The sequence below is a fragment of the Saccostrea echinata genome, unplaced genomic scaffold (assembly GCF_033153115.1).
Source record: "Saccostrea echinata isolate AGI-Se365-2 ecotype Australia unplaced genomic scaffold, CSIRO_AGI_Sech_v1 ptg000052l, whole genome shotgun sequence".
Lineage (NCBI taxonomy): Eukaryota > Metazoa > Mollusca > Bivalvia > Ostreida > Ostreidae > Saccostrea > Saccostrea echinata.
Genome location: NW_026889801.1, coordinates 11518478 through 11541224, shown reverse-complemented (window position 1 = coordinate 11541224; position 22747 = coordinate 11518478). Strand labels below are relative to the sequence as shown.

At 32.7% G+C, this 22747-nt stretch overlaps 1 protein-coding gene across 1 annotated transcript; it reads left to right on the top strand.

Moving 5' to 3' along the window:
• Positions 1–3293: 3293 nt before the first annotated feature.
• On the top strand, positions 3294–9871 carry LOC133203831 (ras-related and estrogen-regulated growth inhibitor-like). Its single transcript, XM_061339618.1, has 4 exons — positions 3294–3815; positions 7552–7608; positions 8378–8451; positions 9349–9871. Exons 1-4 carry the CDS (start codon positions 3716–3718, stop codon positions 9835–9837), a joined length of 720 nt encoding a protein of 239 aa, XP_061195602.1. The 5' UTR covers positions 3294–3715; the 3' UTR covers positions 9838–9871.
• Positions 9872–22747: the final 12876 nt, after the last annotated feature.

Sequence of the window (22747 nt, the reverse complement as noted above, 5' to 3'; positions counted from 1 at the left end):
ATGGGCTTTGATTCGAAGATCATTCTTTCTTTAAAGTCCATGGCTCATCTGTTATAAACAGACAATTATGACAGATTATTTACTATTAAAAAGATTAAAATAAGTATGTTTGTGAATTAGTTAAGGACCCTACTGTGGAAAATTCTTCTTGATTAGTCTTATAATTTCCTCTCAGCTTTTGATATCTTCATTGCCTATAACCCTCTCTTGGCTGCACTTTTGATACCGGTTTGATATTAGAACGAGGGGCAATGTCAGTTTGGGTTTCTGATTGCTTCTGTGCTATCATATGTACCTGTTTGTCCAGCCAGTGGAGGAAATACCCTTATTCTACCAATGTATGTGAATTTCCTGCAAAAGTGTCCCGATTTTCCCCTGTTATTGGCATCAAGAGTAATATTCTGATTTAAACACTGTAAGTTGACAACTGGAATAATATCCTGGTTTAATTTTTTTTATTTGGGCCTAATGGAACAATATTCTGATTTTACCACTATTTGATAAAAGTAACCAACACGATTATTATCTTTATTTTAACACTATCACTGCATGTGGACTCCATGAATATAATTTTACCAATACATTTGGGCACTTGGAAAATTATCCTGATTTTACTACTGTATGTGGACCACTGCATATGGGGGAAATATCTTGATTTTACTTGGACCCACTGGAAAAATATAATTTTTTTCCCCCAAAAAACACTGCACTTCGCAATATCCTGATCTTATCACACTTCTGAATAATATTCTAGTTTCACCACTGCATGTGGGCCTGGGGAGTCTATTATCCTGATTCCATCATTGTATGTGAACCCAGTGGGGACTGAAAAATTATCCTGATTTTACCAATTTAGTTGGGCACTTTGGGTAACATTCTGATTTCCACCCTATGTAGACCAAAAGAATGAAACTGTATGCGGGCCTGGGAAGTATAATAGTTATTCTTTCATTATACTTGGACTTACTAGAAAAAATATTCTGATTTTACTAAATATAGTTGGGCACTTGGAGTATATCTTGATTTTACAACCTGATTTTATGAACTTGGTCATGAAAAGTAATCTTATAAGTACCACTGTATACAAACCTCTGAAATGACATTATATTTTATTTTATCGCTGTAAATATATGTGGATCATTTGATAAAATCTATTGTTATACCTTTAAAAATTTGTTCCTATATAAATCAATACTAATAAAAGTCTAACATTTCCAAAGTTTTACTGAGCGGGCATAAAAAATCGATTTTTGACCGCGGAGTGAGATATTGGACCTGTTGATGAGATGTTGGACCGCTTACGTCACATAACGGGAGGGGTCAGCTAAATCTCATTTGCATTCGTTGGTGGTCGACATACATGTATATCCAAAAAAATAATAAATAAATAAATAAAAGGTATAACAAAACATTTATTAACTGTGTTCTCGGGCAAAATGCGTTTTGTCGACCCCTCGAACCAAACTGTTTGCCTTCGGCCTAACGGCCTCAGGCAAACAGTTTGGTTCTTGGGTCCGACAAAACGCATGTTGCCCTCGAACCCAGTCAATAAATGTATATCATTTTATGTGGACCCACTGGACAAATATCCTTAATTAACATATATATATATATATATATATATATATATATATATATATATATATATATATATATATATATATATATATATATATATATAAGCGCACTTCGAGTAATATCCTGATTTGACCACTGTAAATGGACTACTGGAATATACTAATTTTACCACTGTATGTGTAGATGTTGAATGAAACAATGAACAGGGCAACATGCGTTTTGTCGGACGCAAGAACCAAATTGCTTGCCTGAGGCCGTTAGGCTGTCGAACTCCAACGAATGCAAATAAGATACAGCTGACCCCGCCCACACTGTGACGTAAGCGGTCCAACATCTCATCTACAGGTCCAATATCTCGCTCTGCGGTTAAAAATCGATCTTTTTATGACCCCTCAGTAAAACATTGGAAATGTTAGACCTTTTTTAGTATAGAATTATATTGGGAACAATCTTTGAAAGTATAACAATATCCTTTCACTGTAAAGTGAAACCATTGGAGCTAACACAGTATGAAAGCTATCTGAAATTATATTCTGGATCCACCACTGTTGTGTTTCCTCTGAAACTTGCACGTGAGCTCTTGAAATTCACGGGAGAAGCACAACATTTTGTAAAAATATTAAATTAGAATCATTTGGATTTTTGAAATGTTTTCTTTCGAAAGAAACCAATTTGTTTTTTCGATGTGCTGTATTTCCGCTGAACTTATAATGTGCATTTTATTTTGCATTTTATCGAGGCGGGTAATCAGAACTTTAAAGCTCCAGACGCCTTCGTATAGATTCCAATGTCTTCATGATTTCTTCTTCAAATACTTTTCTTGTCTTTTACGTGATAACAATTTGTCGATTTAATTTGATCAAAGATGAAAGTTGTTATGCAGTTGATTTAATCAGTAATCTTTAACTTAAGATTCCGGTATTCGGTTTGAACACAATTTCTTGTCACAATTCAACTCAGCGAACAAATGGATTGAAAGACGACGTGCAATGTATTTTCTTAAGTGAAATCAGTTCGTTGCTGTTGAAATAGATGTTTTAATTGAGTACCTTTATATCTTAATACCTGCCATGTTTTTTGGATTCTTCGTTATAATCAACGGCAGCTATCTTGGCCATGAACAGTAAAGGCATCAAATTATACATAATTTTGTACATGCTGAAGTGCAAAACAAATATATATTTGATTCTCAAACCAAATTTTATGTACTGATTTACCCGTGAAGTAGCATTAATGTCGTTTTTTGTACCTTTGAAAGTTCAGAAACGACATGCACTCGGTCAAAGTTCAAGTGTTGCTGAGTGGGCAGGTACATGTACATGTATGTTTTCTTGTCATTTGTGTATTTGTTGATACATTTAAAATGGGTACTCGGGAAAGGTTTTATTTTGGGGTCAATGAGTAATTAAGCCTACTGAAAGAAAAATACATTAAATGCTCTGGGTATAAAGCAGGATAATAAAGTTCATGTAAGAGGATTGCACGAATAGTAGTAAACCGTAGTACATGTTCATAAGTCAACAGGTTCTAATTCATCTTTTAATCGTCGTATAAGCTCTAATCCCTTTTTCAGATTACTCTCAAAGGGATACTTAATAAATGTTTAAGATAACAGATAATTTTCTATGAACGCATCAATTTCTGCTTAATACATGTAATTCACTGGATCACGATTTCACGCTGCTATCGACGCACGGATGCCTTGTCATTTCCTATTAATGCGACGATGGGCATGCTAAAGCAAACAGTTCGCTAAGAGCTGTTCGATAGTGTTAACCGTTGTAAGAATAAGGTGGTGCTAAATTTGTTTACAATACACTTACGCCGTTTACCCTACCGTGTAGTTTATTTACTAAGTCCCTTCATTTATGTCCGTAGCCATATAAATCAATTTATCCGGACATCGACTCTTAATCTTTTCTTGACCATAAGGACCAGAGACAGCAGCGCTACTTGATCGTACAGCCACTGGGAAGCAATTTTCGATTCATTATGTGTTTATCAATGGAGATATATAGTAATGTGTGAAAAACTCGCCCTCCAGGGTATTTATTAGAGGCAGATATTGGTAAACTACATTATAACTCTTGTCTATGGTTTTGTGTGGTGTTTTGTTCCGTGCAAAATTTGAGAAAATATGCGAACCATGTCGACACCTCGACGAAAAATTTCTATGTCTTCCAAACAGAAACCATTGCGGATTGCAATTCTGGGACAAAATGGAGTTGGTAAATCAGGTAGGTAATTTTTATATGCCCTGTCTTTCAAAAGTATTGCTACTGTTTTTTACTTGCTTTTTTTTGGGGGGGGGATAAAGGTAGGTACGTTTAATTTGTTTAACTTTTCATAGGGTTTAAAATGCTTTTTTCTTCAATAAAGCAAAAAATTACATTTAGAAGCATGAAATTTGGCGACCAAGACAGGGATTTTTTTATTTCATTCATATTCTCAAAGATATATCATAAAATGTGAATGTTTGCAAAGGAAAATTAAAATTTCTATAGTGTAGCGCTTTTCCCCTCACATCTTGCAAATACAATATCAAAACCAACCAATAAAGACCGTGTTACAATTCCTGTAAGAATATTTAGTGTTCAAAATGGTTTTTAAAATGCTGATAATTAGTTTATGTTTGGCTTAAGAATCAACAGGTTTGTTGAATAATAGCTTCAAAGAACGTTTCTGTAAATAGATAAACATCATAGATGTTTGTTAAAGTCAATACTTTTGTTAGCAGTATTATGCTGTCTCTTGATAGTTAACGTTTTTCCTGATAGTAAAATCTTTAGAAATATCGATCAACAATGATCAATTTGATTATTTGAGAATAAAATCGGCTTTTGCAATGATAGAAAGAAATTGACATCAATCATGCAAAAAACGTGACCTGTAAAAAATGTGAAAGACTATTATCGTAAACAGTATTAATTCCATGACGTTACAAATTACGTTCTGTTTTGTTTTCATCAACAAAAACAATATTGAATAGCCGGTTTCTCATTCCGATCAAAGATAGTCTTGATTAAGTTTAAGCCAACATTCGCTTTATTTTAGCATGTTAATCTGTTTTCTCGTCCTACACGGAAATTTGAAATTCCAGCAGAAATGAATTACAGGAAATTATGTTTATTCAAGTATAGATGGAACTGCATGAAAACATAGGATTAGAAAATAAATATCTGGTGCCGTCTTGGCATTTTGTTATCAAAACCTGCATTGAAAAATGATTTGATTATAACCCTTATTTTGAAAAAAAAAAAAAGAAAGAAAGAAAAGGGTGTATCCTTTCAAAATAATTTTTTTAAAGAAGCCTATAAGTACATATATGACATCCCTCCACTCACACACATACATCTCTGCAAAACTTGTATGCATATCAATAAATTAATAAAAAGGAATCTCAATTTAAAGATTACTAAACTGGCGCATTTATTTGACATAAATGGTTATAAATTTCTGTAAAAATGGACAAACAGCAGCTGTTTTCTGTCCTATCAAACATTTTTTATTGCAAAAATCTGCAACAATTACAAAAGGCATTGAGAATAAATCTAATTATGATCAAATTTTCCACAAAGGTAAAGGAGAGAATTTTTTGTTTTAGTAATGTACTTTATATATTACCAACCTATAGTATTTATTTTGAAACTATTTCTCTAACGTATAGCGTAAATGTAAGCATTTTGTGCAATGAAACTGGTGACCTTGAAACTGTGCTATCTGTGATTGAAGCAATTTCCATTACAATTAAGTAATTTTCGTCTTGTACAAAGCAATGTTTAACAAGAGCAAGTCTATTTTAAAAAAAAAAAAAAAGGTCGAAGCTATTTATTTTAGATAATATATAAATACTCAAAGTAGACCAATTTTCAAATGGTCCGGTTAACATAAAAAAAAAAATAAAAAATTGTATCGCGGCCTTTCGCTCCTATAAGTGGCGTAGAAAAACACATGATCATAATCAGCCGTTCCCTAATATAACTATCTTATATAACTATGTACGATGGAAGAATTAAACTGTTTATATTATAGGTACTAACCATTTAAATGGCGGCAATGAAAGAGCAATGAAACAATTAACAGTTATTCAATTATTTATTTGGAGAGAAAAATACGCTTTTAGGTTGGGCAACAGGAGTTTACGGTAAATGGGGACCGAATGTAGCGTTATGCAAATCTTTGTGTACATTTGATGTTAATCTTGATCAAGTGTTGAGTCAGGTAGTCACAGATGGGCCCCGATAACGTTTAATCATGCTAATCCCCCATTAAGCATGCCAGGGTTCCTGAGCACTAGTTTATGTCACTTCAAAACTTTGGAGGTGTAGAATTTTATTTTTGTTCCAGAATTCAGTTATTGTGCAATTTAAACTACATGTAGATTGAAGTTGTTATAAAATATTCTCTCTGAATTGACAATTTTCAAATTGAGAAAAATATATTTTAAAGATATCTGGAAAATGGTTATAATTTGTTACGATCAGAGTGGTTGATAGTGGTCAGATGTCTCTTTTATTCAACTTTCTATAAATTCATTCTGAATGACCTATGATTTGCAAAATTCCACTTGTAATAATTAAGAACTCATTTTTCTTCAATATCGTATATATTCCTTTTTTAAAAGATGAATACTTACTTAAATTCTGGGCGGTTAGTGCGAAATTTTGTGATCAAGGACAAACCACAATGTAGTGCATTCTAAAACATGGTAGCTTAAAGTTAGCAGTTTTAAATGCATTGTTAAACTTCTTTAATGTGTGAAAAGCTGAACCATTTAAGCTTTAAAGAATGTTTTTATTGCAAACGTTATCAAAGAGCTTCAATGCAAATAGAATATTGTTATACTGCAATGCAGGATTAATTTTGTGAGATGGGAATCTAAGCGAAGAAAAATAAAATAAAATAAAAAAGATACATGAAAATCAAATGTCTGTGGATAGGAGGTTTTTAAGTAAATTCCTGAAATTAATAGAATTATACTACATCATAGAGATTTGTTTTTCCAGTTCGTAAAATGTCTGTAAATAAGTACATGTTTGATATAATTGGAAAATTGTTTCTGTCAGATTTGTACACGGAGCGACAAAATATTCAGAGCAAGATTTCAGGCCACACGCATGTTAGAGGGGGGAGGGGGGGGGCAGCAAAAGCCTTTTGCAACAATGGAGAAAGTATATATTTATACGTAATTCTTGTGCTTTTCGAACGCTTTTTCTTTCATCGCTAAGTGTCTATGATGTTTGATATACTCTCTCATAAATTCTGATAGAATAACTAAATTACGCTATTATGTTTATAAGAGAAATGGCTGCATTTTGATAAGATCTCTTCTGAGGAGAAAAGTTATTGAGGTTTGCGTCTCGTTTCCCCTGCATCAGCTTTATTATTTTATCTCCAATCCTAGAGAGCTTTTTATCAAATTAAGATTGGACGTACTTTTATTTGTACCTTAACATAATCCGTGTGATAAGATTAATGAAGACTTGATAACAAGACGTTTAAAAATAGATTGTACCGTGAATTCTCAAAAGCATCTAAAATAAAAAATATAAATTATTTGCTATTCTTTAAATCTTTTCTTTTTTCCAAGAGTTTTCTTAACATCAAATTGTTTACATAAAAAACAGTGCAAAATTTAATGTGACTGTAACCTTTACAGAAAATATCAGCATTGGATTTCCTTAAATTCTTCAAGTTACAAAAATTGTGAAATATTATGCAGTTATAAAATTTCATCTTGATTTTCCCACAATAAAAGTCATCCTGCCAAAAATGAATTTTTTGCATGAAGAAATAGGTCGACTTTTGCACCGCATAAGATTCAAAAATGGTTGAAATTATACACATCACTGCAGAGAATGTATTCAACATGCATCCTCAAATCGGCTGATAACAGATTGTGGATATAAAAAATAAAGAAAATGTATTTTCTGTGGAGCTGATGCTTGATATATCTTTATCTTGTACTTCCAGCTTTGACCGTGCGCTTCATCACACGACGGTTCATTGGGGACTATGATCCGGATTTAGGTATGTTCAGGAATTTACTGGCAAAACCAAGGTCATTGGCTAATATATCAAATATAAATCATACAGGAATTGCTGTATATATTGATATATACATATACTATAATAACTTTACATAAAAGACATCGATGATTCTCAACGAGGATAATTTCTTATTAATATAATTGTTTTCACCAGTTCAATATGTCTTTGACAGTTGTAGCCATTTATGGTGAGAACCTTGTAAGTTGTTAGAACTTGTGTTCAAACCATTTGTATATTATTTATACAATAAAATATGTTCAAACCATATGTCTGAAGCTACAAAATGCGTCATCTTATGATCACTGACTTTTTTTTTGGTCCAGTACATTCTGGGGTCATTATTTTTTTTTTTTCAACATTGTAAAGCCCCATTTGTCAAGTGTGTCTTCGGCCCATATATAAATGTAAAGAACCGTTTATGAAAAAAGTAAATATTTTCAAACTGAAAAAAAGATAATCTTGGTCCCTTCTTTTTTTACTTTATTCCTAAATGTTGATACATTCTTGGACAATAATTTATAATTCTCAGTTCGCCTTCCTGTCTGCATTTTTATGTTGGAAAGTAAGTCAACTGGTGAAAACTCAAAAATAGTAAAGCGTACATCTGTATCCTAATCCGCTTAATGTAAAAATGAAAACACGCGCGAGACATTGATTCAGAAATATAAAGTTCATGTTCTTAAACATTTGTAAAAGTTTAAAGACAAGATAATCTTATTTTACGGCGCACTGCTTTTTTTCTTTGTAGAAAAGGTTTACGCTTGCTCACGATGTTTAGACGGTGACACAGTGACCTTAGAATTATTGGATACTGCCGCGCAGGTAAATAGTTCTAGTATCAGCATATGCTGTATCTTTTTACACTGCTTGACCTAGCTAATTTCTTGGGTTTGTGATTGAAATGATTTTTTTAAAATAAATTATTTCAATGCTAAATATGAGTGCAAATTTCTATCAGGATTTACGGTTTTGATTTTAAAAACCGATTAGCATTAGAAATTAATTTAATCCATTTACAAAGATTAATCCGTTAGATAGAGAATCCACAACCTAATTGAATTTCAGTGGTCACAATTAAGTCTCTATCTTGTGTGGTCATAATTAGAATATTATTTTACTTTCATCTTAAGCTCGTTTTTTGATAGAAATCTGTGGTCCTGATTCACTTATATCTAATGAAAACATCGCTAATATAAGCAAAGTTGTGAAATCGTGCAACAAGGCTTATTTTTTTTAATTAGTTCACTGTATCTCGCGTCATTGAAAAATAATTAGAAAAAATAAAAGCTTCTTCGTGTTTTATCAGTCACGATAATGAGCATAAAATTGCACTTAATGTCTTTGTTGAACAGCATCATACGTGAAATAAAGCATGTAGGAAAATATGAAATGGGCGAAACTTTCTTCCTGTGACGTAAAAATCAAGGTCTTGACCATATCGTGTTTTAGAAGTAAGTACATACCCAACGGCTGCGCATGTAAAGGCGCACGTTGGTAAATAGAGGTCAAATTTTTCACGTGAATGGATGGCATGCTTAAGAACATTTGATAAAAAATTCAGAATTTAATTTATTTAATGATACAGAAAACGCAGATATAGCTATTTATCTACCATATTAAGGGGGTTGTGGCAGCTCTGCACACATGAACTAATTTATAGAAAAATAAACGAATAACTTATTGATCTAATAGTTATTATAAATGTGTATCAAATTTCAGGCGGAGAAAAGTCGTTTAGAAGACCACATAAAGTGGGCGGAGGCTTACATTCTTATGTACTCGGTGACCGACCGATGTAGTTTCGGCGAAGTGAGCAGACTTAAATTCCTCATCAATTCCTACAGTAAGAAGCAACGCAAAAGTGTGTCGTCACCAGATTCTGTTATGACATCAACACCGGTGGTTCTGGTAGCCAATCAAATTGATCGAATCCATGACAGAATGGTTACCGAAGAAGAAGGATTCCAAAGGTCTTTAGAACTTGGTTGTCTATCATTTTACGAAATATCTGTTAGAGAAAATGTAGACTCTGTGTCAAAAATATTTGAGGATATTTATCTCATGTGCCGGAAACCGCGCAAATGTCGTCAACAGCTGTGTAAACAATTGTCGTTACCAAGTTTTATCAACGAGGAGAAACCGGAAGACACCATGGACACGTCTGCTACTCTGAACAGACGACGGAAAGCAATCTTTACCGTTAGCTAATCAGGTCCATTTTCTGTGAATTATCTATAAAAGTTTGAAATATGAATAGTTCTCATCACCGGAAGCTTCTGATGAGCCTCGTTATAAAATCAAGCATATCTGTGATACCTGTTTTGAAATGGGGGCTGATAAGCGATACATTTTATGCATGTGAGATTACGAATGATGCGAGAAAGGTGAATGTACCCTAATATTTCTTGTTTTTGTTTTACTTCCATTTTATAGATCATGTTTTACACAATAAAGAAAGAAAACACGTTTGATGTATTCATTTTTGAGTGGCAGATTTAAGAAAAAAATATAGACTCTATGATATAAACTCTTGAGAATCTAGGATTAATTAATTAATTATAGTTTTAGAGAACTTATACTTAACTAAGGACACATTTTTCACAGGTAAGATTCGGGGTTAGATTGTATCATTAAAATAGATCATTGACGAGGAGATCAAGATTCATGATCCCCGAAATCAGATCCCCCCACAACGTAGCTTCTTTAAAAACAAAACATGACAATAATATCTCCGGGGAGAGGGGTAGACAATTGTACCTTCAGGTGAATTTTATTGGTTAAATAAATTTTAAAATACTTGGGCAAAGCCGAAGAAATAACCCCGATTATGGGGATTTGGAATCTTGGTCCATGTACTTCTTGACACGCTGGAAAACACCAAAGGGGAGATAAGGTACTAAGGAGGAATAAGTCCCCTGTCGACCGATCACAACCCCGCAAACTCTCTGTAAACGGAATAATACGTAGTCAAAATTAGTACAAAACCGATAGCCTAACATTGGTATGAAACATGTCGGTCAAAATAAAACCCCACAATAAGTTGTACTTAAGGAATTACTGTCTAGTTTTTGGTTTTATCACCTATGTGATCAATCGGTTTGCTCCCATGATAATTTGCATAAACATCGAATGCATAAAATTATCACGTGAGCAAACTGTATGATCATCATTATAAAAAAGAACAATAAAACAGAACAGATAGTTATTTCTTGTATTTACAGCCATACCCGATCCTTGATTCCATAAAAAAAAATGAAAGATTTAAAGTTATTTTTATTCCTTTATTAGAAATTTTCAACGTTCAGCCTAGTGTATTTCTCAGCAACACACAACGAGAATGCAGTTCCATTTCGTGAGTAAATTGCTTTAAAATGAAAATATTTATTTGTGCAAATGTCTTCCTTCTAGATAAAGCTAGAAATAAGGAGATAGCTTTATACCTTCATTAAGCATTTTGCTCATCATGTGACAAAAATGCCCTCTCAGAGTGTGTGGCTTAGTAATATATTTGAATGGGTTTGCAGGCTAAGATTTCTAATTATTGAATAAAAATAACCTAAATATTTTCTCTAAACATTTATGAAAATTATCACATGAGCAAACTGTTTGATCACATTATAAAACCAAAATCTAGAGAATTATCCCTTAAATAAAGTCACTATATTGACTATAGAATTTGTTAACTTTAAACGAAATTGTTGAAAGACCTTTAACACCAACTTATTTTTCAGTAATCTGCTTCGTTTTAAAAACTGTTCGCACTCAAAACATGCTCATCCGTACCGAATCAGCTGGGAGACATAAATACCATATGCAGATGATATTGGAATATTGCTTCAAAACTAGAAGAAGTTAACGAAAGGAAAGCTGAACTGAAAGCTGAAAAGCTAACTTTTGTCTTATAGTTAAGGTGTTAGTTGCCCATTATACATTTATTGCATGATTGCGAGGGAAATATGAAGGTTTATTCAGCCAAGAAATATCATATTCCCCGAGGACTTCGTCCGAGGGGAATATGATATTTCTTGGCTGAATAAATCTTCATGTTTCCCGAACATTCATGCAATGAATTGTTTATTATACCGAAACAAGCAAAAACTTTGAAATAAACATAAACTTTCAAATTCGGCACCGCTCGCAAATTCACTGTCATTTTTAACGTAAAGTTACTGAAACCCTTTGACACATCACTAATCATCAATTTTGTGACGTAAACCAGGCTACTGTGACGTCTACTACTTTCAACGAACGATAACTATTGCGGGAAAATGCACTAGGTATCCAAGAGGGGAAATATGATGAAAAGCATGCCGACGACCGTGAAATATGAAGTTTTATGGCCCGATCACGTGAAAATCTAGAACCAATCAGATGTAACGGGAGAGGAGAAAAATGCAGCGGACCAGACCGGGATTCCAACCCGGGCCCCCTGAATCTCCAGTCAGGTGCTCTACCAACTGAGCTATCTTGCCACCGGCGATCGAACCCGTCTGACCGCCACATTCCTCCCTCCTTAAAGGTCTTCGGCCCCCGAAGACACCAACCCAGGCTCTTCCCTGGCAGGTCTTTCACCTGTCACTTCCTAGGCATGGCACGGCACCAAATGTAACGGGAGAGGAGAAAAATGCAGCGGACCAGACCGGGATTCGAATCCGGGCCCCCTGAATCTCCAGTCAGGTGCTCTACCAACTGAGCTATCTGGCCACCGGCGATCGAACCCGTCTGACCGCCACATTCCTCCCTCCTTAAAGTCGGGTTCGGGTTCGAATCCCGGTCTGGTCCGCTGCATTTTTCTCCTCTCCCGTTACACAGATAACGCGTTGTGTAGAATTATTATAATAAGGTATAATAAAAACGTTTATTGTCAGTAAACATCAAAATATTGAACAACTGTAGCAAACTCTGTGGTCAGGTGACGTTTATTTTAAGTTCACTGGGATTGATCAAGTCGACATAAGATGGAAATAACTATTGTTAATCGATAAAACGTCGTTCGACATTTCTGAATGTCGAATTGAAGGTCACAACAAGAGTCTTTACTACCCATGTAAATTATGCTTCATATAGGAATATAAAAACATGTTGACTAAAGAGCTCACTTCTAAGCGTCCCTCGGATTTTAACAGGTTGTTGGAAGACTTGATATTCAAAAACTACTAGATATTGTCAATGAGGAACTACAGCATCTTTTTATTATCAACTTCAGAGCAATAGTTCTTGTGTGTACGGAATGACTTTTAACAACGTAATCTTGTAAACGACCAAACACAAGATATAAAATTTTACGAGTTCCGTTTTTATTGAACAAAAGGTTTCAAATTTAGAGCCAGAAATAATGTGACCTGAACTTAACGTTAAAGCTATAGCAAAGTCTTTGTTTATCACATTGTGTCATAACAAAAAACTTGACCATGCAGTGACATTGACATAGTAGTGAATTATTTTATTAAAGTCAATGTTTCCGAATACTTAATTGTTTTAAAAAGCACGAAATTACCAAATAGCAGTATATAAACAACCATGCAAATAAGGCATACATTTCATTTGTCGGGGAAGGGGTTGGAGGAAAATATTAACTATAAGTTAGACTTAAAATCTTGAACTCAATTTTTGGTTTGTGTATTATCGATGCTTTTTTTAAATAAAATGTCGCATCTTTTCCATGCTATTGGTATTTCATCAATTTAAAGTTTGATACATTTTATGTGCAATTATTTTTCATTTATTTATTATTTCGTCAGTCTATAAAAGGACGAAGAAAGAGGTTTCTCGAATGAGGCCATATGAATCGAGATCCCTTGTCTCATGAAAAAGGGACCCTCACTGCTAATAATTAGAAGTCGTAAGTGCCGAGTACAGGTCTAAATTTGCAGCTTTCTATCGGCAATTGGTTGTGTACCAATATGAGTGAAAAATTCTCGAAGGACGAATGCTTGAGCCTGGAATATCAGAACCACACACTTAGTGGTGGAAAGAGCACGTCAAGTTTATCAACAATAACTAATTGTATTGGCCATTGACGTATTGTTACTGAGCTCACACCCAAGAATAATTCACCAAACAATAGGAAAAGGAATCCGACAGAACAATGTAACATAATTCACGAACATGTAGACATGGCTGTTCTTATTATAACCAGCAGCAAAACGTCCAGCGTGCAAAATAGAATCTGGCAAAGTCTTATTCATTAATGTTTGCTGCTATTCGAATTCTTCGACTGCTTAGATGCAGACATTTTTCAAACGAGGACACCCCCTTCCCATTCCCTGCATGTGTGCCTGTATATTGTTTTCCATCGTCACATATTGTCGTTGACGATAATAGATTTGCCAGAATTGCAGCTTCAATATTCAGCAATACACTGCATCGGCGGCAATACCTATCCTAAGGATTGATAAAAATATTTTATCTGTCGACAAAATTATTAAACTTAATTTCAGAAATAAGAAGTAAATAGATGTTGAACAACTTTCAATGCATTTTTAAACATGGGAACATGGAAAACCAAACCGAGGAGCTTGCAGTCATATAACAGAATATTTTTGGACAAGACGTGGATTCCTTTACGTACGTGTTATGTACGTTATTGTACAATATTATACATTGTCTTGCTAAGAAGTCTTTAAAAGTTAAAAACAACAATATTCTTTTCTTATAGTAGCTTTTATCAGTTATTTTGAAATTTATTTTCCCCACGTGCATTATGTTTATCATTGTGTTCGATAACAACCTAGCTCTTTAGGGGGGGGGGGGGGGGTTCGAAATGTCTCTCCTTTTTTCACTATAAAATCTACTGCAACGAAGTCTGGGACGTGTGTTGATTGCATTCAACATACATGTACTAATATAATTGCTCTCGACAAGCATTCGAGCAACTATCATATTGACTCAGTAAAAGTTAACCCGTCAAAAAATCTGTAGAGTTTCTCTAGTTGTTAGCAAGACTGAAAACGAAAAATTTTCCTGTATGAATGGAACAAAGACTACATAAATATAATTTGTTATCGGTTACCCTTTATATTTTAAAATAATGTTTTTTATGAAAATAATTAGTGGTCTCGACATTTATTATCAAAAGACTGATAACTTGAAAGTCAGCTAAAGTTGGAACCTATTTAAAGAGAGGAAAAGGGTAATTTAAAAGGGTCAGAATAATAAACAAAATAGGTGCATTTGACATTCAGAGTAATCCAGGCAGAGTTTGCAGAAAAAATATCTAAAGATGTGTTTATTTCCAATCGAATAGTTTTGTTTCCTGCAGATCCAACTTCCATTGGCGAAATTTTCTGTAGCAGTCTATTGAATGATCTATATATAAAATGACATGAGAAGTTTTGATGCCAAACAGAAGTAGTTTTTATGACGACATCCGTACGTCTGTTCACCAATGTGCTTGCGTTCGTCTGCGAACAATAACGAGGATCGGATATTAAATGAAAAAAATATAAAAAACGAAAGGATGCTCGAAAAACAAGTATTAATCCGCTTTGTTATTTGCCTGTGAGTGTCCAGCACTTAGGGTAAAAATTCCTAAAATCTTTACGTCGGTGGATGGGAAAGTCGGTACTTTGACGTCTAGCATTCAATTAACATTGTAAAATACTGGGAATTCCTACTCAGTCTTGACGTGAAAATTGAAATTTAAATTACATTGTATATGTATATGTAAGTTTTGTAGGTCAATCCCCGCTTGAGGAAAAAATATTTGACCAAAAAAAATTCAAGTTGTGCAATTAACAGATATACATTTCAACCCTTCAGGATAATAAAAAAATAATATCAAAAGATAAATATCATACAATACATGTACAAATATACACTTATTTCCTTATAACATTTCCAATATGCATAAATATAAATCAAACATCAAATAATGATACAAAATTTGACCTTTGTGGTTGCACCTGCAGACAATAAAAAAAATTAGAGATCAATAAACATTACTACACAATTATAATTGCGGTTTTTCTGCTAACACCTGTGAGTAATCCATATAATATTACTTAAGAGAGCGACGACCTTGCCAATCAATATGTTTACAGATGTGGAATTTGTTGTCAATTGTCACTTGGTGTGGGAGGAACTTGCACTTTTATGGTATTCGTTGGATTTTCCGCAGGGTTTAACTGTATACTCAAATCATATACATTGTACAAGACTACGTACATGTATTTTTTAGATTAATCAAAATAAACAAGTATTTTTAATTAATATATCCTACAATGTCAAAAAAATCTCTTATTAAATTCTATTTGTTTTCTGATAGAGTAATCCTTTCCAGATCCCATTGTGAAACAAAGTGCCCAAAGCAACTAAATTCCCATTTGACCTTCGAGAATAAATCGACCTCAACCTTACGTATAAAAGAATTACATGTATCTTTAATTTCTGTTTCCCTAATGTAAGAAAGGCAAATTTAGTAACAGTGTATGAAAACATTAATGATGAATCTTTTCTATGTTATTATTATTATTAATTTTTTACACAATTTTTTGTGGCACGAGCAAATCTCAATAATCTAAATAATAGAACATGTAACCTTTGCAAATCAGGGGACATAGAGGACGAATTCCATTTTGTGTTAAAATGCCCACGTTATAATACATTAAGACAAAAATACATAAAAAGCTATTACTCCCGAAGACCAATTGTCTTCGAATTGGTACAATTACTAAGTACACAGAATGTGAAAGAATTATGTAAGCTAGGAAAATTTTTGCAATAAGCAAGTGCAACAAGAACAGTGTCTTTAACTAATTTATAAATTATCGAAAATATCATTATATTATATGTATGATTGTAGATATCATAATTTTATATATTGTACATGTTGGATGTAAATCTCATAATCATATGTACTAAAATGTATGAACATGAATATTGTCTAGCTATGAGATGTATGTCTCTTGACTTTTAATTAATAAACTGAACTGAACAAAGCATATTTCACTTTATTTTATTATCCATTATCTGTCATTTTATATTCAGTCCAGTGCAATTTACCAGCAACTAATCCATGATCTTCAAAATCTTAACTACAGTGTAAAGAGGCAGGGGTTAATTGCCTAGCTGTCATTAACTTTATGACGTACTCCACTCATTGCATGTTTGACAACAGCTTAACTTGTTTGTATTCATATAACTGATGTTTTCATCAAGATACCGTCAATTATTGTTTTATTGAACACGATATATGCATCAGAAGTTCATAGCAAAGCAACATCTTTAACAAAACATAAATTTTATCTTTTGCGAATGACGAATATACTTCCGATGACTGATATCAGCAAGTATATGTCTTATATGTTTCTGAAATTCGTACAATGAAATTCATGAAATGTACATTTGTCTATTTTACACCGATAACATACAATATGTTGACTCACTGGGTTTTACATTTGAATCCGAAAATGTACATTTAGAATATATATTATTCACACTTACGACGGAAATCTTTCTGTTTAAAAAAATTGTGCAAGTACATGAACAAAATAGAAAATGACAAAAAGGTTTGACATTTTACAACCCATGACATTCAATGCACACACGCGTATTTAACATGTCAAAGAACGTAAAATCCAGGTAGGAGCAAATAAAGTACTTGTATCCACACATTTCTTAAAATGCTTTTCCCAAGACGCTGACATTATTTTTAAAATTCTGTCCGTCCATTTTGATTTCTGTCAGACTGAACAATTTTTTTCTTCGATTCTTATCTACATGTAAATCGTATTTCACAAAGTGTTTTAAAACTTTTAAAGAACAGTGCCGTTCAGACCACCGAGGATTCAGAAACAATTATCATGGAATAATTAAGAAACAAAAAGAAAAGATCCGGAATATATTTGGACCATGTCCTTAGATTAAGAGAGCATAATAAGAACAACGAAAGGGACACCACCTAAACAGAATAGATTTGGAATACCAAAGGGAACATGGAAGAGTACCATCGAACCAGAAATGAAAGGGACAGGCGACGCCATCACCAGAGTAACAATTAACAAAGGCAAATGGAGAGAAATTGTTGTTGCACTCAGTAGAAAAACCCACGAAGAAGCTTAAGATAAAAATTAGAAACAGAATCAATTCTAATTCATAATCCAAGGTGACAATGTTATGGCTACTGAAATAGAAATTTCTGTGAAAGTCTTTAAAGACACTTGTTCCTATATATTTTTCCTGATTACGATAAATTTTGGAAAAGTATGCCACATCACCCATTGTACACAGTAAAATTCCCATTGGGGTTGGTCCAGTGGTTAACATAAAAATAGAATATTGAGTAAAATTCTATCAGACTTCTAGTTATAATTTGTTACATATCGACAACTGAAAAAAAAGGAATACTGCGTGTTTATTTTTAAGCACTTGATAGACCTCTGAAATTTGATAGCATTGTCAAATTTAAATTATTCTCACAATGTAAAATTGACAAAAAAAATGAATGAATAGGTTAACAATGTCCCTAAATATACAGCTTTATCCTTCATTGTAAATCTTCGTGATAAACAGCAATGCATGTAGTTGACCATTTAATTTTTCCCATGACGATGCAAAAATGTTTATTTAGTTTTTAGCTCTACTGGTCAAAGACCAGAGAGGATTATGCGATAGTAAAGTGCACGTCTTCTATCCTCCTGTCTGTCTATGTACCCATCTGTCTGTGTCCAAATTTTCAGAATGAATAGTTAAACTAAACAAGAGGCCCAAAGGCCTTCACGTTTACCTGAGTTTGATACAACCCTGTAAAAGATCCATAGAATGGCAATTTGATGTATGATTATATAATAAAGCGAGTTAATTTGATAAGGGATGGTACCGGTATGTTGCTCACAAAAAAAAAAGAACTTTTGACTACTGTTAATTATTTTTTAAAGTTACTTAACCAGTAAAAACTAAAAATACTAATTGTTTTCTTTCTTTCTTTCTTTCTTTGTTTGTTTGAAGTCCCTTCGAGAATTTTTCACTCATATTGAGACGCCACCACTTGCCGTTGGAGGGCTGCTTTAAAACTGTACTCGACACTTACAGGATCTACTTCTCTGTTCCTTAGTACTTCGACACGGGACATCGGTTTATACGGTCTCATCAGAAGGATCGGTCTCCACGTCCCGCAGTGGGATTCGAACCCGCGACGTAAGAATCACTCCGCGACTCTAGAGCAAACGCTCTAACTACTGCGCTACAAGGGCGACTTCATTCGTAAAGAAGATTTCTGAAGATTACATTATGATAAATTCGACCCAGCCCTTAGTCCCGGGGAGGGGAGGGGAACTGGGACCATAAAATTTACATTGTTTTTGTTTTTCTTTACCATGGCTCATGCTAAATGTTAAAATTGGCTGAAATTGGTATAGGGGTTCCAGAGCAGAAGCTGAAAATAGTCAAAAGTTTACGTAAGAAAGACTAAGCACGACGACGAACAAAAACAGATAGCAATTAATTTCTCGCATAATCACCGGTGTTAGATAGACCTGTCCAGTGTGAGACAGCAGTGTGAGATTTTTCTGTCTTACACTGCGTATCACTACGTTGCGAACGGTAACGTAAACATTCCTTCTTAAAAAATACTTGAAAAAATTTCTACAAAAAAAAAAAAAAAAAAAAAAAAAAAAAAAAAAAAAATACATATTCTTAAAATGTTGTTGTTTAATTTATTTAATCAAACTTAATTTCATTCAAAAGATTGTAATATTTTCACTTTCTAAATGGCACTATTTGTAGGTCGCGAAAGGATTTTGTTTTTTGTTTTTGTTTTTTTTAAATCCAGTTTATATAATTCAGAATGATTTAAGTGGGCTGAAATTTATTTTCTTAGGAATTTCACTATCCCACACTCGTAGTAATGAATGTTTCTATTAAGGTAACCTGAGTTACCTGAAAAAATATTTCAATGTCAGTGCCCATTTTTTTTTCCTATATCATAAGTACAAATCAGTACAAACCTCTGGAATTTTCAGGGGTCCGTGTGTTTATGCGCTCTTTACAGAATTGTATTATTCGTAATTTTTTTTTTTTTAGATCGATCACTGTTCGTTATCTTTACTTTTCCATTTGAATATATATATATATATATATATATATATATATATATATATATATATATATATATATATATATATATATATATATATATATATATATATATATATATATATACATTTTCTATAGCTAATTTTTATTCTCTGAATGATAAAACGAGACAGTTCTCTGATCACATGCCTGAAAACGTTTCTATATCACATTCCATATTTTCCTGAGACGATATACTACGTAACAGACAAACAATTAGCACATTCAGAATAAAAAACAGAGCAAATTCCCAGACAGCAGACTAAGCATTGTTATATAAAACATATAGGAAGTTGTTTAAACATGCAGACTAACACCCAAATTAATTTCCCGAATAATTAGTAGGCTCTTTATGTGTAGGTGTTTGTCGTTAATATATTGCACTTATTTATTTCTAATTATAAAAGTCGGTATTTCAGTTAAGATCCCTATCGTACTATATATTTACTTCCACTGAATATCTTCTCCTTTATTTCATATGAAAAAATACTAACAACCAAAGAAAACATTTTATCGTTTAATAAAAGCCGTACATTCAAGTTACGTTAATTTACATGTATATGTGTATAACGTCGAGTGACGTAAAATGTATTTCGTTAAGGCTAATTTTCAAATGTCTGTTTGCCCTCTACCGACTCAAGGATGAGAAAATTGGGTCGGTAGGTAGGTAAGAACATTTTTTTCTCGGAAAATTTCAAATTTCAATGCTAAATTTTAAAATCTATTTTCCAGAATACATAAAAAAAATAATTGCTTCCTGGAGGGCAAACAAACAATTTTTGAAGATGGCTTAATACTATCTTTCTCTCTTTTCATGGTTCCTCGTGTTCTCCATGATATCTTGTTGACTGATGTGTTTGGAAAAAACTGACATAATAACATTATAAACTTGATAAAATACGACAGAATGTTTTCAATCGAAAACAAATGAAAACAAAAAGTCACAATTTTCCAAAACGGCAGATTATGGAGACGGATTGCCCCTGAATCATTGCTGTGTTCTACTTCATTCAATTCTCAGAAAAATCTTTAAACAGGCCCCAAGACCATAAACTGAGAATAGACTTAAGTCAAAATTTTGATTTTTAATATCTTGAGTTTTATGTAATGTATTTGCTTAAAAGTGGTCAATTTTATGTAACATTTAAATTCAAATATATGATGAAAATTTTGTTTCATTATCAAAATTATTTCAAAAGTTATATTGGTTTGAAATTTTGACATCTAATTTGTACTTTGGTATTTTTGCCTTTTTTCAAAATTTAAGACTGAGCTAATTAATGTTACAGAATATTGATATAAAATAACTAATATTACACATTTTTGAAGAAAAATTGGTGTAAGAAAAAAGTTTCTCGATTAATTTCATCAAAGCTGCCTCCGTGAATCGTTCTGAATATCAATGCAGCCCCGTGAATGTCCTGTCGATAGCATCAACAATATACCAGATAGCATCAAATCGTATGATGTATTTCTTTTGGGTTCCTCTAATGCTTTCCATCAATAACGTTTGTTTGTTTCGTCAAAAAGGATCGAATCAAACATAATTAATCCATGTTAAAACATGGAAAACAATCAGTCAACTTAAGTATCTTGATGAAAAGATGATTATCGGGGGAAAAAATTCCGATAATTATTTTAGATCAGGAAATATCTTCATGCTATTCCAAACTACAGGTATTGTTTACATAAAAATCTAATACACATGTATGTTGTAAACACATGAAACTGACAATTCTTAATGTCCCTAATGATTAGAACACTTCTTATGTGCATTTAATTTTCATTAATGTATTTCTATCATCAATTTCAAATTACTATACACTGGCATTCAGAAAAACGATCCCTATCTAGCTTTAAGAATTTTTTTTTCTATTCCTTATCTTCAACGTATGTCATATCTTCATTTTACAGGCATAACGGTGCGTGGCAAAGCAATATATTTCTCAACTACTTTTAATTCTCTTTCTTTTTTTTTTTTTTTTTGGTCAATTTTTTATCAACAGAGATCCTCTTGTTCTTTTCTAAAATAATTTTCATACTGGGGTGATACTCCCCCAAAAAATGACAGCTTGATGAAATGTATGCAATCCAAAACAAATAAGAGAACAAAAAGTCACATTTTCCCAAAACTACAGAAAATATTAAACAATTGCATCTGAGACATTACTGCTTCACCCAATTCAATACTATCTCTCACGCTGAAAAAAAAAACAGCCAACATATCTTTTATGGAATGATGAATATATAACAAATCTTTTTAGAAAAGGTCTTGACGAAAATAATAGAAGACATTTTTTTAGTTTCCCTGAGCTTTTTCCTTTTTTTTCTTTAACCATTTACATGCAACTCCCTGAAAATTCTGTGTTCTGTAAAATCTCGAAAGCTAGTGATGACATTGCACTGGTAAGAAGCAAAAAGAAAACATCAATATTAACTTTTTTTTTTTACTACAATTCTATTCAATTTTATATTTGTGTTTTGTGAAATTTGTTTAATCCAAATTGTTTTATTCCAGAGATGTCTTTTTTTTAATTTGCAATATTTGTGACATCTGCAAGTTTCCAAATTTTTTTGCATGCATCACTCCATAGAAATAAGAAAACATAACATCAGAAGTGTTTGGGTACATTTTCTAAGCATGTAGACTTCTGTGCGTTTTTACTTAAAAAATATAAATATCTTTGACTATGATCAGATATGTCTTAAAATAAAATATCATTTAATGGATATAATATTGATGATTAAGTTTAATTCTCATAATTAAACATTTTATTTCAAATTTTAAATATTGATTTGAAGATGTGGAATTTCAATAAAAAAATTATACATAAATGATTTGATAATAATGTCTTTTCATTTGTTAAATGCCATTTAAATCACAGGACAAGACTTGATTTACGTCATCTCAACAATACTTGTACTCATAGTCATTACTGAATAGAAACTCAAGATTTTATGAAGTGTATGGGTTTATAAGAAATGTCGTCCTCATTTCAGTGACAATGACAATGAATTTATTCTCATAAACTGACATAAAGTACAT

Excerpts from the sequence above, each read along its gene's own strand:
- LOC133203831 (XM_061339618.1), top strand. The coding sequence starts at position 3,716 with ATGCGAACCATGTCGACACCTCGACGAAAAATTTCTATGTCTTCCAAA. Across the intron at positions 7,609-8,377 it reads GGACTATGATCCGGATTTAG|AAAAGGTTTACGCTTGCTCA; the intron begins GTATGTTCAGGA and ends TTTTCTTTGTAG. Across the intron at positions 8,452-9,348 it reads TATTGGATACTGCCGCGCAG|GCGGAGAAAAGTCGTTTAGA; the intron begins GTAAATAGTTCT and ends ATCAAATTTCAG.